Here is a 19,304-nt window from a genome sequence, read left to right on the forward strand (position 1 = left end):
TGTCTCACGGTTACGAGATAGAGTTTACCTCTCGTCCCCCGACTCGATTCTTCAGGTCATCCCCGCCTCCCGAGCGAGCCGAGGCTCCTCTGCAGGCGCGGCGCACTCTGACGGCTGAAGGAGTGGTGATCCCTGTTCCTCTTCAGCAACAGAGCCACGGTTTTTACTCCAACTTGTTGGTGGTCTCAAAGAAGGACGGGTCTTTCCGCCCGGTCCTGGACCTGAAACTGCTCAACAGACGGGTAAAAACCAGGCGGTTCCGGATGGAATCCCTCCGCTCCGTCATCGCCTCAATGTCCCAAGGAGATTTCCTTGCATCAATCGATATCAAAAATGCTTATCCCCATGTACCGATTGCTCCAGAGCACCAGCGCTTCTTGCGCTTCGCCATAGGACACGAATACCTGCAATTCGTGGCACTGCCGTTCGGCCTGGCAACAGCCCCACGGGTTTTTACCAAGGTTATGGCTACTGTAGTAGCGCTTCTTCACTCCCTGGGTCACTCGGTGATCCAGTATTTGGACGATCTGCTGATCAAGGCACCCTCTATAGAGGCATGCCAACGCAGCCTTGACGCTACCCTGGAGACTCTCCAGGGTTTCGGGTGGATCATCAATTTTCCAAAGTCAAATCTGACACCGGCCCAATCGCTGACATATCTTGGCACGAAGTTTCATACTCTCAGCGATAGTGAAGCTTCCGCTGATCAAACAGCAGTCACTACGGAAAGGGGTACAATCTCTCCTTCAAGGCCAGTCACACCCCGTGAGGCGCCTCACGCACTTCCTGGGGAAGATGGTGACAGCAATGGAGGCAGTCCCTTTCGCGCAATTTCACCTGCGTCCCCTTCAATGGGACATCCTATGCAAATGGGACAGGAAGCCGACGTCCCTCGTCAGGACCGTCTCCCTCTCTGACGACCAAAGCTTCCCTTCGGTGGTGGCTTATTCCCACTTCATTAGCGAAGGGGAAATCTTTCCTACCCCCATCCTGGGAAGTAGTCACGACGGACGCGAGTCTGTCAGGGTGGGGAGCGATTTTTCTCCACCACAGGGCTTAGGGTACGTGGACCCAGCAAGAGTCCTCGCTTCAGATCAATGTTCTGGAAATACGGGCAGGGTATCTTGCCCTGAAAGCTTTCCAGCAGTGGCTGGAAGGCAAGCAGATCAGAATTCAGTCAGACAATTCCACAGTGGTGGCATACATCAACCACCAAGGCGGCATACGCAGTCGGCAAGCCTCCCAGGAAGTCCGGCGGATTTTGATGTGGGTGGAAGCCACGGCCTCCACCATCTCTGCAGTTCACATTCCAGGCGTGGAAAACTGGGAAGCGGATTATCTCAGTCGCCAGGGCATGGACACAGGGGAATGGTCCCTTTACCCGGGCGTGTTTCAGGAGATCTGTTGCCGCTGGGGGGTGCCGGACGTCGACTTCATGGCGTCCCGGCACAATAACAAGGTACCGACGTTCATGGCACGGTCTCAAGATCCCAGAGCTCTGGCGGCAGACGCCTTAGTTCAGGATTGGTCGCAGTTTCAGCTCCCTTATGTGTTCCTCCGCTGGCACTGTTGCCCAGTGTGTTACGCAAGATCAGGGCCGACTGCCGCCGCGTCATCCTCGTCGCTCCAGACTGGCCGAGGAGGTCGTGGTACCCGGATCTGTGGCATCTCACGGTCGGCCAACCGTGGGCACTACCAGACCGACCAGACTTGTTATCTCAAGGGCCGTTTTTTCCATCTCAATTCTGTGGCCCTCAACCTGACTGTGTGGCCATTGAGTCCTGGATCCTAGCGTCTTCAGGATTATCTCAAGACGTCATTGCCACTATGAGACAGGCTAGGAAACCAACGTCCGCCAAGATCTACCACAGGACGTGGAAAATTTTCCTGTCGTGGTGCTCTGCTCAGGGTTCTTCTCCCTGGCACTTTGCCTTGCCCATTTTTTCTGTCCTTCCTTCAATCTGGACTGGAAAAGGGTTTGTCGCTCAACTCCCTTAAGGGACAAGTCTCAGCGCTCTCTGTGTTTTTTCCAGAAGCGCCTAGCCAGACTTCCACAGGTACGCACGTTCCTGCAGGGGGTTTGTCACATCGTTCCTTCTTACAAGCTGACGTTAGAACCCTGGATTCTGAACAGGGTGCTGCTGGTTCTTTAGAAATCACCATTCGAGACAATGAGAGATATTTCTCTCTCTCACGCCTTTCGCAGAAAGGGTTTTTTCTAGTAGCAGTCACTTCACTTCGGAGAGTGTCCGAGCTAGCAGCGCTGTCATGCAGAGCCCCTTTCCTGGTTGTTCACCAGGACAAGGTGGTTCTGCGTCCGGTTCCGGACTTTCTCTCTAAGGTGGTATCCCCCTTTCATCTCAATCAGGATATCTCCTTACCTTCTTTTTGTCCTCATCCAGTTCACCAATGTGAAAAGGATTTGCACTTGTTAGATCTGGTGAGAGCACTCAGACTCTACATTTCTTCAGCGCTCTATTGGGAGACCCAGACGATTGGGGTATAGCTACTGCCCTCTGGAGGCCACACAAAGCACTACATCAAAAGTGCAAGGCCCCTCCTCCTCTGGCTATACCCCCCCCGTGGTATCACGGGTTCTCCAGTTTTAGCTTTGTGTGCGAAGGAGGTCAGACATCCACGCATAGCTCCACAGATTTTAGTCAGCAGTAGCTGCTGACTATTTCGGATGGAAGAAAAGAGGACACATATAGTGTCCCCAGCATGCTCCCTTCTCACCCCTGGATGGTGTTGTAAGGTTGAGGTACCTATTGCTGGTACGGAGGCTGGAGCCCACATGCTGCTTTCCTTCCACATCCCCCTGAGGGGCTCTGTGGAAGTGGGATCCTGCCGGCCTCAAAGCTCTGACGCCGGGCTCCATCCACAGACCCATTTGAACCTGTTGGATACGGAGCTGGAGTACCGTTCAGGGACATGGCCCTGCACCATTACAGGTACTCTGTGTCCCCGTACACACAGGCACAGCACACTCCAGGCTTGCTGGGTGTGCTAGTGCGCCGGGGACAGTAATGGGTTACAGTCACTGCAGCTTTGATGAGTGACTTTGTGTTTTGGGAACTACCGCGCCGGACGCTCCGGGAGCGGCGGCGCGGCTGGGACTTGTAGTTCGCCGGGGACTGGGCGCCGACCGCGCTTTTACGGCGGCGGCGCTTATAAATACAGTCCCCGGCTTCTGCGGCCTAGTGCCGCTTCGTTCCCGCCCCCTCCCTGTCACTCGGGGAAGGGGACAGGCGCTGAGCAATCAGCAGCGCCGAGGGCTGGAGCCTTTTTACATGCTCCAGCCCTCTCACTGCACACTGTCGGGCGCCGGATTCCCGCTCTGCCTTGGGGGCACGCCCACGGCCCGCCCCTCCTCACATGAGCTGGGGAAGAAGCCGGCAGCCATTACTGAAGTCCGAGCTCGGATTTTCAGCAACCAGGCAGGACGGTGGCGATCATACACCCGCTGATAGGCGGGCGGTAAGCGGCACACATAGTGCTGACCACAGATAACTGCAGTGTGTACATCTGTTGTTTTTAACTGCACAGGTCGCTTTATGCCCGCTTGGGGAGCGACACATTAGCAGCAGGAAAGCAGGTGTGCTAAGGCACAGGCTTTCTAGGCTGCTTGTATTGCACGACTGAGGTGCTCATTTGTGTTTATGTGTTATACATTGCACTGTACAGTCGCTAGTCTTAGCTATATTCTCCTGGAATGGCTAGACTACAGCAGCAGAAAACCAAGGGTGCTGGGGCACAGGTTTTTTTTTTTTTTCTATGCTGCTTGTATTGCATGGGCTGCGGTGTGCATTTGTACTTGTGCTTGTATGCTATACATTGCACTGTATGGTCACTCTTCTGGGCCATATTCCCCTAGATGACTAGTCTACAGCAGCAGAAGAGCTGGGGTGCCAGGGCACAGGCTTCTATGCTGCTTGTATTGCATGTGCTGCAGTGGTCATTTGTACTTGTGCTGGTATGCTATACATTGCACTGTACGGTCGCCATTCTTGGCTCTAGAATCCTAGATGGCTAGTCGGCAGCAGCATATAAGCAACACAGGCTTTCGATGCTGTTTTTACTGCATGTGATACTGTTTCACGGCACTGACCCCCATTGTCTGCAATGCTCTCCTGTAGCACTTGGTCAGCCGGGGTCTCTCCTAGACGTGGCCAAAGGAACCACCTGTCAACCCTGTCCAAGGACAGGGACGGAGTTGCAGTTTCGGCTGATATATTGTCATGGGATAGAGGCTTGCAGTCCAGACAGGCCATGCGCAATCTGGTTCATTGCTCCCTGGCCACCCTCATTTGGAATAAAAATCGGGGCTCCGGGGGAGGTCCCAGGAGGCTCTCTGTATGATGAGGCAGACGTAGCTCATCAGGACTTTGATCCTGACACCGCTCTCAATCCGGATACACCGGATGGTGACGCCATAAGGAATGATCCTATAGCGTCCATCAATGGAATGTTGGATCTTTCTCCCTCAGCTCCCCCAGCGGAGGAGTCAGCTTCACAGCAGGAGAAGTCCCATTCCAGTAGCTCAAACGTATATTGAGTATTTTTCTGGCCACGCTGAATTCAGAGAAGCAGTCCAGGAACACCACGCTTACCAGATAAGCGTTTTCTCCAAACGTATTAAGGATACACGTTATCCTTTTCCCCCTGACGTGGTCAAGCGCTGGACCCAGGGTCCAAAGGTGGATTCTCCAATCTCCAGGCTTGCGGCTAGAGCCATAGTTGCAGTGGAGATGGGACTTCACTTAAAGATGCCATTGACTGACAGATGGACTCTGATTGAAATCTGTCTATGAGGCTATCGGCGTGTCGGTTGCTCCGGCATTCACAGCCGTATGGGCACCCTAAGCTTTCAGCTGTTCTTGCGCAGCTGGTCTTGAGCATATGTACATCTATGCCGCAGGGGCGTCCGTAACCTCGCAATGTCTGCATTGCGACTTACCCTATTGATGCTGTCCTGGAAGGACAGTCGAGGTTTCGGTCCTTCCCAAGCTCGGGCAGGTCCCACTTGTCCTCGTCCAAAAGGGCTGAAAAGCCTCAGAGGGGCTCAGCTTCCGGCCGGGCTCAATCACGCCCAAGGAAGGCAGACGGAGGAACCGCTACCAAGGCGGTCTCCTCATGACTCTCAGCTCTCTCATCTCTCCGCATCCACGGTTGATGGCAGACTCGCTCGCCTTTGGCGACATTTAGCTGCCACAGGTCACAGACCGGTGGGTGAGGGACATTGTGCCCACGTGCACAGGACAGAGTTCTGTTCTCGTCCTCCGACTCGATTCTTCAGACCGTCCCCACCTCCCCACCGAGCCGATGCTCTTCTGCAGGCAGAAGGAGTGGTAATCCCTGTTCCTCTTCAGGAACAAGACACGGTTTTTCTCCAATCTGGTTGTGGTGCCAAAAAAGGATGGCTCTTTCCGTTCCGTTCTGGACCTAAAACTGCTCAACAAGCACGTGGAGGCCAGGCGGTTCCGGATGAAACCCTCCGCTCCGTCATTGCCTCAATGTCTCAAGGAAATTTCCTAGCATCAATAGACATCAAAGATGCTTATCTCCACGTGCCGATTGCTACAGAGCACCAATGTTTTCTACGTTTCGTGATAGGTGACGACCATCTTCAGTGCGTAGCTCTGCCATTCGGTCTGGCGACAGCCCCACGGGTGTTCACCAAGGTCATGGCGGCAGGGGTAGCAGTCTTGCACTCACAGGGACACTCTGTGATCCCTTACTTGGACGATCTACTTGGCAAGGCACCCTCTCAAGAGGCATGCCAACTCAGCCTGAATGTTGCGCTGGAGACTCTCCAGACGTTTGGGTGGCTCATCAACTTCTCAAAGCCAAACCGGTCACCGACCCAATCACTAACGTATCTTGGCAGGAGTTTCATACCCTCTCAGCGCTAGTGAAGCTTCCGCTGGACAAGCAGCGGTCACTACAGACTGGGGTGCAGACTCTCCTTCAAGGTCAGTCGCACTCCTTAAGACGCCTCATGCACTTCCTCGGGAAGATGGTGGCGGCAATGGAGGCGGTTCCGTTTACGCAGTTTCATCTGCGTCCACTTCAATGGGACATTCTCCGCCAATGGGACGGGAAGTCAACATCCCTGAACAGGAAAGTATCCCTTTCACAGACGGCCAAGGACTCTCTGTAATGGTGGCTTCTTCCCACCTCATTATCACAGGGAAGATCCTTCCTACCACCGTCTTGGGCGGTGGTCACGACAGATGCGAGTCTGTCAGGGTGGGGAGCAGTTTTTCTCCACCACAGGGCTCAGGGTACGTGGACTCAGCAGGAGTCCACCCTTCAGATCAATGTTCTGGAAATCAGAGCAGTGTATCTTGCCCTTCTAGCCTTCCAGCAGTGGCTGGAAGGAAGGCAGATCCGAATTCAGTCGGACAACTCCACAGCGGTGGCATACATCAACCACCAAGGGGGGACACGCAGTCGGCAAGCCTTCCAGGAAGTCCGGCGGATTCTGATGTGGGTGGAAGCCACGGCCTCCACCATATCCGCAGTTCACATCCCCGGCGTAGAAAATTGGGAAGCAGACTTCCTCAGTCGCCAGGGCATGGACGCAGGGGAATGGTCCCTTCACCCGGACGTGTTTCAGGAAATCTGTCGCCGATGGAGAAGGCCGGACGTCGACCTAATGGCGTCCCGGCACAACAACAAGGTCCCAACCTTCATAGCACGGTCTCGCGATCAAAGAGCTCTGGCGGCAGACGCCTTAGTGCAAGATTGGTCGCAGTTCCGGCTCCCTTATGTGTTTCCACCTCTGGCACTCTTGCCCAGAGTGCTACGCAAGATCAGATCCGATTGCAGCCGCGTCATACTCGTCGCCCCAGACTGGCCGAGGAGGGCGTGGTATCCGGATCTGTGGCATCTCACGGTCGGCCAACCGTGGGCACTACCAGACCGTCCAGACTTACTGTTCCAAGGGCCGTTTTTCCATCGGAATTCTGCGGCCCTGAACCTGACTGTGTGGCCATTGAGTCCTGGATCCTAGCGTCTTCAGGATTATCCCAAGGGGTCGTTGCCACCATGAGACAGGCTAGGAAGCCCACGTCTGCTAAGATCTACCACAGAACGTGGAGGATATTCTTATCCTGGTGCTCTGCTCAGGGAGTGTCTCCCTGGCCATTTGCATTGCCTACCTTTCTATCTTTCCTGCAATCTGGGTTAGAAAAAAGGTTTGTCGCTCGGCTCCCTTAAAGGTCAGGTCTCGGCGCTTTCCGTCTTTTTTCAGAGGCGTTTGGCACGCCTTCCTAAGGTGCGCACGTTCCTACAGGGGGTTTGCCATATCGTACCCCCGTACAAGCGGCCGTTAGATCCATGGGATCTGAACAGGGTACTAGTTGCCCTCCAGAAGCCGCCCTTCAAGCCTCTGAGGGAGGTTTCACTTTCTAGACTATCACAGAAAGTGGTTTTTCTGGTAGCGATCACATCTCTTCGGAGAGTGTCTGAGCTGGCAGCGCTGTCATCCAAGGCTCCCTTCCTGGTCTTCCACCAGGACAAGGTAGTGCTGAGCCCCATTCAGGAGTTTCTCCCGAAGGTGGTATCCTCTTTTCATCTTAATCAGGATATCTCTTTGCCTTCGTTTTGTCCTCATGCAGCTCATCGGTATGAGAAGGATTTACATTTGTTAGATCTGGTGAGAGCACTCAGAATCTACATTTCCCGCACGGCGCCCTTGCGCCGTTCGGATGCACTCTTTGTCCTTGTCACTGGTAAGCGCAAAGGGTCGCAGGCTTCTAAGGCCACCCTGGCTCGATGGATCAAAGAACCAATTCTTGAAGCCTACCGTTCTGCTGGGCTTCCGGTTCCATCAGGGCTGAAGGCCCATTCTACCAGAGCCGTGGGTGCGTCCTGGGCATTGCGACACCAGGCTTCGGCTCAACAGGTGTGCCAGGCAGCCACCTGGTCCAGTCTGCACACTTTCACCAAGCATTATCAGGTGCATACCTATGCTTCGGCGGATGCCAGCTTAGGTAGAAGAGTCCTGCAGGCGGCAGTGACACCCCCGTAGGGGAGGGCTGTTTTTGCAGCTCTAACATGAGGTATTTCTTTACCCACCCAGGGACAGCTTTTGGACGTCCCAATCGTCTGGGTCTCCCAATAGAGCGCTGAAGAAGAAGGGAATTTTGTTACTTACCGTAAATTCCTTTTCTTCTAGCTCTTATTGGGAGACCCAGCACCCGCCCTGTTGTCCTTCGGGATGTTTTTTTGTTGTTTGCGGGTACACATGTTGTTCATGTTGAACGGTTTTTCAGTTCTCCAATGTTATTCGGAGTTAATTTGTTTAAACCAGTTATTGGCTTCCTCCTTCTTGCTTTGGCACTAAAACTGGAGAACCCGTGATACCACGGGGGGGGGTATAGCCAGAGGAGGAGGGGCCTTGCACTTTTGATGTAGTGCTTTGTGTGGCCTCCAGAGGGCAGTAGCTATACCCCAATCGTCTGGGTCTCCCAATAAGAGCTAGAAGAAAAGGAATTTACGGTAAGTAACAAAATTCCCTTCTTCTCGTACGGCGCCCCTGCGCCGCTCGGATGCACTCTTTGTCCTTGTCGCTGGCCAGCGTAAAGGGTCACAGGCTTCCAAATCAACCCTGGCTCGGTGGATCAAGGAGCCAATTCTCGAAGTCCACCGTTCGGCTGGGCTTCCGGTTCCCTCAGGGCTGAAGGCCCATTCTACCAGAGCCGTGGGTGCGTCCTGGGCTTTGAGACACCAGGATGCGGCTCAGCAGGTGTGTCAGGCGGCTACCTGGTCGAGCCTGCACACTTTCACGAAACACTATCAGTTGCATACCTATGCTTCGGCGGATGCCAGCCTAGGTAGACGAGTCCTTCAGGCGGCGATTGCGCACCTGTAGGAAGAGGCCGTTTTACGGCTCTCTTACGAGGTATTATTTTACCCACCCAGGGATTGCTTTTGGACATCCCAATTGTCTGGGTCTCCCAATAGAGCGACAAAGAAGAAGGGAATTTTGTTTACTTACCGTAAATTCCTTTTCTTCTAGCTCTAATTGGGAGACCCAGCACCCGCCCCTGTTTTTTTGTGTACACATGTCGTTCATGTTGAGTGGTTTCAGTTCTCCGATATTCCTTCGGATCGATGTTACTTTAAACCAGTTTATAATTCTTTTTCCTCCTTCTTGCTTTTGCACCAAAACTGAGGAGCCCGTGGGAGCACGGGGGGTGTATAGGCAGAAGGGGAGGGGCTTAACACTTTTGAGTGTAATACTTTGTGCTGCCTCCGGAGGCATAGCCTATACACCCAATTGTCTGGGTCTCCCAATTAGAGCTAGAAGAAAAGGAATTTACGGTAAGTAAACAAAATTCCCTTCTTTTTTACACTTTTTTTTTTTTTTTTTTTTTTTTTATTTTGTTTGTCCACATAGCTGTATGTTTGGTTTTTTTTTGTTTTTCTTTTGCAGGGTGGGTTGATGTATTTGTCGGTGGCTCCATTCTGGAGCACATGCACATATTAACCGATTTAATGACTCCTTAAAGGGAGAAATGAAATTAACCCCTCCCCCCCCCAACAATTAGTCCCACAGAGGGACTTGAACTTGCATTGCCTTGATCGCCCCAACAGAGTAATCTGTGTTTTGACAACTGTCTTTGCTATTTGGCCGGCACAGAAGCTGTTGTCAGGCCTTCGGTTGCCACAGAAAACCATTGTCACACTGCAGTCAGGAAAGAAGGGGGCAGTTTCCTGACAGAGGGAGCCCTCTGCCTCTGTCAAACTCCTCATATGCTAAGTTTATTGACTATCGTATATGAGGAGTTACACTGAAGGACTGATGTTCTCCGCAGTCCCTGCCGTTACAGCGGGAGCATCACTATGTACAGTACAGAGCAAAAGTTTGGACACACCTTCTCATTCAAATAGTTTTTTATTTTCATGACTCTCAAAATTGTAGATTCACGGTGAAGGCATCAAAACTATAAATTAACACATGTGGAATGAAATACTTAAAGTGTGAAACAACTGAAAATATGTCTTATATTCTAGGTTCTTCAAAGTAGCCACCTTTTGCTTTGATTACTGCTTTGCACACTCTTGTCATTCTCTTGATGAGCTTCAAGAGGTAGTCACCGGAAATGGTTCTCACTTCACAGGTGTGCCCTGTCAGGTTTAATAAGTGGCATTTCTTGCCTTATAAATGGGGTTGGGACCATCAGTTGTGTTGTGCAGAAGTCTGGTGGATACACAGCTGATAGTGCTACTGAATAGAATGTTAGAATTTGTATTATGGCAAGAAAAAAGCAGCTAAGTAAAGAAAAAAGAGTGGCCATCATTACTATAAGAAATGAAGGTCAGTCAGTCCGAAAAATTGGGGACACTTTGAAAGTGTCCCCAAGTGCAGTGGCAAAAACCATCAAACGCTACAAAGAAACTGGCTCACATGAGGACCGCCCCAGGAAAGGAAGACAAAGAGTCACCTCTGCTGCGGAGGATAAGTTTATCCAAGTCACCAGCCTCAGAAATCGCAGGTTAACAGCAGCTCAGATTAGAGACCAGGTCAATGCCACACAGAGTTCTAGCAGCAGACACATCTCTAGAACAACTGTTAAGAGGAGACTTTGTGCAGCAGCCTTCATGGTAAAATAGCTGCTAGGAAACCACTGCTAAGGACAGGCAACAAGCAGAAGAGACTTGTTTGGGCTAAAGAACACAAGGAATGGACATTAGACCAGTGGAAATCTGTGCTTTGGTCTATTGAGTCCAAATTTGAGATCATTGGATCCAACCACCGTGTCTTTGTAGAAAAGGTGAACGGATGGACTCTACATGCCTAGTTCCCACAGTGAAGCATGGAGGAGGAGGTGTGATGGTGTGGGGGGCTTTGTTGGTGACACTGTTGGGGATTTATTCAAAATTGAAGGCATACTGAACCAGCATGGCTACCACAGCATCTTGCAGCGGCGTGCTATTCCTTCCAGTTTGCGTTTTAGTTGGACCATCCTTTATTTTTCAACAGGACAATGACCCCAAGCACTCCTCCAGGCTGTGTAAGGGCTATTTTTCTAAGGAGGAGAGTGATGGGTTGCTATGCCAGGTGACCTGGTCTCCACAGTCACCAGACCTGAACCCAATCGAGATGGTTTGGAGTGAGCTGGACCGCAGAGTGAAGGTAAAAGGGCCAACAAGTGCTAAGCATCTCTGGGAACTCCTTCAAGACTGTTGGAAAACCATTTCCTGTGACTACCTCTTGAAGCTCATCAAGAGAATGCCAAGAGTGTGCAAAGCAGTAATCAAAGCAAAAGGTGGCTACTGTGAAGAACCTAGAATGACATATTTTCAGTTGTTTCACACTTTAAGTATTTCATTCCACATGTGATAATTCATAGCTTTGATGCCTTCAATGTGAATCTACAATTTTCAGAGTCCTGAAAATAAAGAAAGCTCTTTGAATGAGAAGGTGTGTCCAAACTTTTGGTCTGTCCTGTATGTCTGGTGAGCTTCTGGACCTTCGCAATCGGCATAATTTAAGCATTAAGGAGTTAAATGAGTGTAAGTTACTGCTTTGTAGCCACATAATTGTACCTGTCTGTATCGGAGTTGTCTTTAGTAAAGCATACCCGCGGTTTGTTTTCCCTGCAGATGCGACCATAATCGGATGGACAGCCACAACTTGGCCGTGATATTTGCTCCTAACCTACTACATTCGGATGACAACGATAAGATCTCCCCCAGCACGGAGAAGAAGCTGCGTATACAAGCAGCCATTGTAAAAACTCTTATAGATCATCCTGCAGATATTGGTAAATCAAAATGAAAGTTTCCTAATTTCTGCAAAATCCAAAATGTATCAAATTTATCACCAAGTTCTCTCCCCACACACAAGCCAACAAACCTGGGCTCCATCCACTGCACAAGCTATGTGCCCACGGGACCGTGTGTTCGCGGATTTTGCCGCGGAAAACCTGTGGATTTATCTGGATTTTGTTGATAAATCTGCAGGTTTTAGCAAGTACAGACACTCCCCATGTTATCCTATGGGTCATGGGGAGTGCTGTGTCCATGCTGCGGTATGTGCGGCTGCGGATGTCCCACAGCCGCACGTAACTGCATGTGAATTATTCCTGCAGAAATCCAGGCCCTCCACTATGGAGATAAAGGCCGCGGCCTCCGCAGGTAAGTCGCACGAATGTCCACAGATATTTCGCTGGAATCCCGCAGCAATGGATAACTGCGGATTCCGGGGAGCTGCTGCGGGAAACCTGCGGAGAAATCCACGGGTACATAGCCTAACAGTGTTTTCAATATTTTGCCTTGCAAACAAGCACTTCCTTGGATCCTCGTGATGTAGTTGGGTTTTGTTCATATATTATCCTTTTTTTCTTCAGCGCTCTATTGGGAGACCCAGACGATTGGGGTATAGCTACTGCCTCCGGAGGCCACACAAAGCAACTACACCAAAAAGTGTAAGGCCCCTCCCCTTCTGGCTATACCCCCCCCGTGGTATCACGGGTTCTCCAGTTTTCAAGCTTTGTGCGAAGGAGGTCAGACATCCATGCATAGCTCCACAGATTTTAGTCAGCAGCAGCTGCTGACTATGTCGGATGGAAGAAAAGAGGGCCAATATAGGGCCCCCAGCATGCTCCCTTCTCACCCGTGGATGGTGTTGTAAGGTTGAGGTACCTATTGCTGGTACAGAGGCTGGAGCCCCACATGCTGTTTTCCTTCCACATCCCCTGATAGGGCTCTGTGGAAGTGGGATCCTGCCGGCCTCAAAGCTCTGACGCCGGGCTCCATCCACAGACCCATAGCACCTGATGGATACGGAGCAGGAGTACAATCAGGGACATGGCCCTGCATCATACAGGTACTCTGTGTCCCCGGCAGGCACAGACACACTCCGGGCTGGCTGGGCGTTGTAGTGCGCCGGGGACCGTAACGCTTGAGTTGGTGTTCCTGCAGTTTACTGGGGGACTTTTGTGTTGTGTGAACGCAGCGCCGACCCCCACTGGACCGGCGGCGCTGCTGTGACTTGTAGTGCGCCGGGGACACGCCGACCGCGCTTTTACGGCGGCGGCGTTTATAAATTCAGTCCCCGGCTTTTGCGGCCTAGCTCCGCTTCGTTCCCGCCCCCACCCTGTCAATCAGGGTAGAGGAGGGACGCTGTTTCGCAGCAGCGACGGAGGCTGGAGCCTGATTTACATGCTCCAGCCCTCTCACTAGGCATAGAGGGAAGCAGGCTTCCCGCTCTTAGCCAGGAACGCCCAGGGCCCGCCCCCCCTCCTCTCCCAGGACGCCGGCAGCCATTACATGCAGTCTGGCTGGAGGAAGGACGCAAGGCTCTGGGAGACCTGGACTAGGGGGCTTTTGGCGACCACACACCCGCTCTTAAGCGGGCGGTAAGCGGCATTTCAGCTGGCCCCTCTAGTGCCTCAGTGTGTATTGGTGTACTGTGTCACCAGATATATATATTTATTTATTTCTTGCACTGTGAGGTCGCTTCCTGGCTGGATACCCCAGATCGCTCTGAGGACGCAGCAACATGTCATCCACAAAACGCAAGGCTGCCAAGGCTAGGGCTGTGTACACTGCGTGTGCTGCATGTGGGGCTGCTCTACCAGCAGGCTCCAATGACCCCCATTGTGTGCAATGCTCAGATCCGGTGCTGCTTCGCCAGCCGGAGTCCGGAGAGGTAGTGACCCAGGCTGAGACGCTTGTAAGTCCTGCCCCGGTGTCAGGGACGGACTTTGCAGTTTTTGCTGATAGAATGTCTGTGACTATGACAAAGATCCTTGAAACTTTGCAATCCATGCCTGGGGCTCAGTCTATGGACACGGCGAGGTCTCTGTCCTCTAATCCCCCTCAGTTGGAACTAATTCAGACTGCAAGGGGGTCCCCGGCTTCACAGGCTGAGTATTATGACTCAGATGATAGCCCCAGCCACCCTAAGCGAGCTCGCTGGGAAAGACCCTCAACGTCATCACACTGCTCAGGGTCTCAGCGCAATCAGTCTCCCTGTGATGCGTCTGAAGAGAGTGATCAGGAGTCTAATCCTGGAACCCCTCTCAATCTCGATGCCCCGGATGGGGACGCCATGGTAAACGATCTTATCTCAGCCATCAATAGACTGTTAGATATTTCTCCCCCAGCCCCTTCAGCAGAAGAGGCAGCGGCAGAGCAGGAGAAGTTTCGTTTCCTCTATCCCAAGCGTAAATTGAGTGCTTTGTTGGACCACTCTGACTTCAGAGAATCAATCCAGAAGCACGACGCTCATCCAGAAAGGCGTTTCTCTAAACGTTCTAGGGATACACGTTATCCTTTCCCCCCTGACGTGGTCAAGCGCTGGACCCAGTGTCCAAAGGTTGACCCCCCGATTTCCAAACTTGCAGCTAGATCCATAGTTGCAGTGGAGGATGGCGCTTCACTTAAAGATGCCAATGACAGACAGATGGACCTTTGGTTAAAATCTGTCTATGAAGCTATCGGCGCGTCGTTTGCTCCAGCATTCGCAGCCGTATGGGCACTCCAAGCTATTTCAGCTGGTTTAGCAAAAGTGGATGCTATCATACATCCAGCGGTGCCGCAAGTGGCGTCCCTTACCTCGCAGATGTCTGCGTTTGCGTCCTACGCTATCAATGCGGTCCTAGAATCTACCAGCCGCACCTCAATGGCGTCCGCCAATTCGGTAGTTTTGCGCAGAGCCTTGTGGTTAAAGGACTGGAAAGCAGATGCTGGTTCCAAAAAATGTTTAACCAGCTTGCCATTATCTAGAGATAGACTGTTTGGCGAGCCATTAGCTGACATCATTAAACAGTCCAAGGGTAAAGACTCTTCCTTACCCCAGCCCAAACCAAGCAAACCTCAGCAGAAAAAGTGGCAGCAGAAGTTTCAGTCCTTTCGAGGTTCGGGCAAGACACAATTCTCCTCGTCCAAAGGGACTCAGAGGACGCAAAGAATCTCAGATTCCTGGCGGACTCACGCACGCCCCAAGAAAGCAAATGGAGGAACCGCTTCCAAAGCGGCTACCTCATGACTTCCAGCCCCCTCCCTCCGCATCTCCGGTCGGGGGCAGGCTCTCCCGCTTTTACGACATTTGGATGTCTCAGGTCAAAGACCGGTGGGTGACAGACATTTTGTCTCGCGGGTACAGAATCGAGTTCAGTTCTCGTCCTCCAGCTCGGTTCTTCAGAACCTCCCCACATCCAGACCGAGCAGATGCCCTGCTGCAGGCGGTGGGCTCCCTAAGAGCGGAAGGAGTAGTGGTTCCTGTACCGCCTCAGGAACAAGGGCGAGGGTTTTATTCCAATCTCTTTGTGGTTCCAAAAAAGGACGGCTCGTTCCGTCCTGTTCTGGACCTAAAACTGCTCAACAAACATGTGCACGCCAGGCGGTTCCGAATGGAAACTCTCCGTTCTGTCATTGCCTCAATGTCTCAAGGAGACTTCCTTGCCTCAATAGACATCAAAGATGCTTATCTCCACGTGCCAAGTGCTACAGAACATCAACGTTTTCTACGTTTTGTGATAGGAAACGACCATCTGCAGTTCGTGGCTCTGCCATTTGGTCTGGCGACAGCCCCACGGGTCTTCACCAAGGTCATGGCGGCGGTGGTAGCAGTCTTGCACTCTCAGGGACACTCGGTGATCCCTTATCTAGACGATCTACTTGTCAAGGCACCCTCTCAAGAGGCATGCCAACTCAGTCTACATGCTACGCTAGAGACTCTACAGACTTTCGGATGGATCATCAACTTTCCAAAGTCAAATCTGTCACCGACACAGTCACTAACGTATCTTGGCATGGAGTTCCATACTCGAGCAGCGAGAGTGAAGCTTCCGCTGAACAAGCAGCGGTCCCTACAGACAGGGGTGCAATCTCTTCTTCAGGGCCAGTCGCACTCCTTACGGCGCCTCATGCACTTCCTCGGGAAGATGGTGGCAGCCATGGAAGCAGTTCCCTTTGCGCAGTTTCATCTGCGCCCACTTCAATGCGACATCCTCCGCCAATGGGACGGGAAGTCAACGTCCCTCGACAGGAAAGTCTCTTTCCCAGACGGCCAAGGACTCTCTACAATGGTGGCTCCTTCCCACCTCATTGTCTCAGGGAAGATCCTTCCTACCCCCATCCTGGGCAGTAGTCACGACAGATGCCAGTCTGTCAGGGTGGGGAGCAGTGTTTCTCCACCACAGGGCTCAGGGGACGTGGACTCCGCAGGAGTCCACCCTGCAGATCAATGTTCTGGAAATCAGGGCAGTGTATCTTGCCCTACTAGCATTCCAACAGTGGCTGGAAGGAAAGCAGATCCGAATCCAGTCGGACAACTCCACAGCGGTGGCATACATCAACCACCAAGGAGGGACGCGCAGTCGGCAAGCCTTCCAAGAAGTCCGGCGCATTCTAATGTGGGTGGAGGACACAGCATCCACCATATCCGCGGTTCACATCCCGGGCGTAGAAAACTGGGAAGCAGACTTCCTCAGTCGCCAGGGCATGGACGCAGGGGAATGGTCCCTTCACCCGGACGTGTTTCAGGAAATCTGTCGCCGCTGGGGAGTGCCGGACGTCGATCTAATGGCGTCCCGGCACAACAACAAGGTCCCGGCATTCATGGCGAGGTCGCGCGATCAAAGAGCTCTGGCGGCAGACGCCTTGGTGCAAGATTGGTCGCAGTTCCAGCTCCCATACGTCTTCCCACCTCTGGCACTCTTGCCCAGAGTGTTACGCAAGATCAGATCCGATTGCAGCCGCGTCATACTCGTCGCCCCAGACTGGCCGAGGAGATCGTGGTATCCGGATCTGTGGCATCTCACGGTCGGCCGACCGTGGTCACTGCCAGACCGACCAGACTTACTGTCCCAAGGGCCGTTTTTCCATCAGAATTCTGCGGCCCTGAACCTGACTGTGTGGCCATTGAGTCCTGGATCCTAGCGTCCGCAGGATTATCTCAAGGAGTCGTAGCCACAATGAGACAAGCTAGGAAGTCAACGTCTGCTAAGATCTACCACAGAACGTGGAAGATTTTCTTATCCTGGTGCTCTGCACAGAGAGTATCCCCTTGGCCATTTGCATTGCCCATTTTTCTTTCCTTCCTGCAATCGGGGTTGGAAAAGGGCTTGTCGCTCAGCTCCCTTAAAGGGCAAGTCTCGGCACTATCTGTGTTTTTTCAGAAGCGTCTAGCACGTCTTCCTAAGGTGTGCACGTTCCTACAGGGGGTCTGTCATATTGTGCCCCCGTACAAGCGGCCGTTAGATCCATGGGATCTTAACAGAGTACTAGTTGCTCTGCAAAAGCCGCCCTTCGAGCCTCTGAAGGACGTTTCCTTTTCTCGTCTGTCACAGAAAGTGGCGTTTCTTGTTGCGATCACATCGCTTCGACGAGTGTCTGAGCTGGCAGCTCTGTCATCCAAAGCTCCCTTCCTGGTGTTCCACCAGGACAAGGTAGTGCTGCGCCCCATTCCGGAGTTTCTCCCTAAGGTCGTATCCTCGTTTCATCTTAATCAGGATATATCTTTGCCTTCTTTTTGTCCTCATCCGGTTCACCGGTATGAGAAGGACTTACGTTTGCTAGATCTGGTGAGAGCACTCAGAATCTACATTTCTCGCACGGCGCCCATCCGCCGTTCCGATGCACTTTTCTTCGGCGCTCTATTGGGAGACCCAGACGATTGGGTGTATAGCTACTGCCTCCGGAGGCCACACAAAGCATTACACTAAAAAGTGTAAGGCCCCTCCCCTTCTGGCTATACACCCCCAGTGGGATCACTGGCTCACCAGTTTTCTGCTTTGTGCGAAGGAGGTCAGACATCCACGCATAGCTCCACTGTTTAGTCAGCAGTAGCTGCTGACTATATCGGATGGAAGAAAAGAGGGCCCATATGGGGCCCCCAGCATGCTCCCTTCTCACCCCACTTGTGGTTTGTAAGGTTGAGGTACCTATTGCTGGTACAGAGGCTGGAGCCCACATGCTGTTTTCCTTCCCCATCCCCCTGAGGGGCTCTGAGGAAGTGGGATCTTACCGGCCCCAAAGCCCTGAGGCCGGGCTCCATCCACAGACCCATTGAACCTGCTGGATACGGAGCTGGGTACCGTTCAGGGACATGGCCCTGCACCATTCAGGTACTCTGTGTCCCCGTACACACAGGCACAGCACACTCCAGACTTGCTGGGTGTGCTAGTGCGCCGGGGACAGTAAAGGGTTACAGTCACTGCAGCCTAGCTGAGTGACTTTATGTATGGGGAACTACCGCGCCGGACGCTCCGGGAGCGGCGGCGCGGCTGGGACTTGTAGTGCGCCGGGGACTTAGCGCCGACCGCGCTTTTACGGCGGCGGCGCTTATAAATCCAGTCCCCGGCTTTTGCGGCCTAGCTCCGCTTCGTTCCCGCCCCCACCCTGTCAATCAGGGTAGGGGAGAGACGCTGTACAATCAGCAGCGCCGAGGGCTGGAGCCTTATTTACATGCTCCAGCCCTCTCACTGGACACTGTGGGACGCCGGTTTCCCGCTCTGACTTGGGGGCACGCCCACGGCCCGCCCCTACTCACACGAGCTGGAGAAGACGCCGGCAGCCATTCCTGCAGTCCGAGCTGAGAGATCGGACTCTGGGCAACCAGGCACAGGACTAAGGCGACCACACACCCGCTTATAGGCGGGCGGTAAGCGGCACCTGAAGTGCTGACCCCACTAAATACCGCAGTTGTCCATTTGTATTTTTATGCTTATACTGCATAGGTCGCTATTTTTGGCTATATGCCCTCTTAGATGGCGACACATCAGCAGCAGGAAAGCAGGGGTGCTAAGGCACAGGCTTTCTATGCTGCTTGTATTGCATGTACTGAAGTGTTCATGTGTATTTATGCTTGTATGCTATACACTGCACTGTACGGTCGCTAGTCTGGGCTATTTTCGCCTAGAATGACTAGACTACAGCAGCAGAAAAGCAGGGGTGCTGAGGCACAGGTTTTTTCTATGCTGCTTGTATTGCAGGGGTTGCAGTGTTCATTGTACTTATGCTTGTATGCTATACATTGCACTGTATGGTCGATATTCTGGGCTATATTCCCCTAGATGGCTAGTCTACAGCAGCAGAAAAGCAGGGGTGCCAAGGCACAGGCTTTCTATGCTGCTTGTATTGCATGTGCTGCAGTGTTCATTGTACTTTATGCTTGTATGCCATACATTGCACTATACGGTCGCCATTCTTGGCTCTATATCCTAGATGGCTAGTCGGCAGCAGCATATAAGCAACACAGGCTTTCGATGCTGTTTTTACTGCATGTGACACTGTTCCACGGCACTGAACCCCATTGTGTGCAATGCTCCCCTAGAGCACTT

General features: G+C 52.5%; 1 protein-coding gene across 3 annotated transcripts in view; it reads left to right on the plus strand.

Moving 5' to 3' along the window:
- The window catches only part of LOC142257967 (neuroendocrine protein 7B2-like), a 229,620-nt gene that overhangs the window by 56,754 nt on the left and 153,562 nt on the right, over nucleotides 1-19,304 (plus strand). For all 3 annotated transcript variants that reach the window (XM_075330307.1, XM_075330305.1, XM_075330306.1), the window contains exon 5: nucleotides 11,617-11,777. In XM_075330307.1, the coding sequence (XP_075186422.1) occupies nucleotides 11,617-11,777 (161 nt within the window). The remainder of the gene's footprint in view (nucleotides 1-11,616; nucleotides 11,778-19,304) is intronic.

Source organism: Anomaloglossus baeobatrachus, chromosome 12, assembly GCF_048569485.1.
Source record: "Anomaloglossus baeobatrachus isolate aAnoBae1 chromosome 12, aAnoBae1.hap1, whole genome shotgun sequence".
In the NCBI taxonomy this organism is placed as follows: domain Eukaryota; kingdom Metazoa; phylum Chordata; class Amphibia; order Anura; family Aromobatidae; genus Anomaloglossus; species Anomaloglossus baeobatrachus.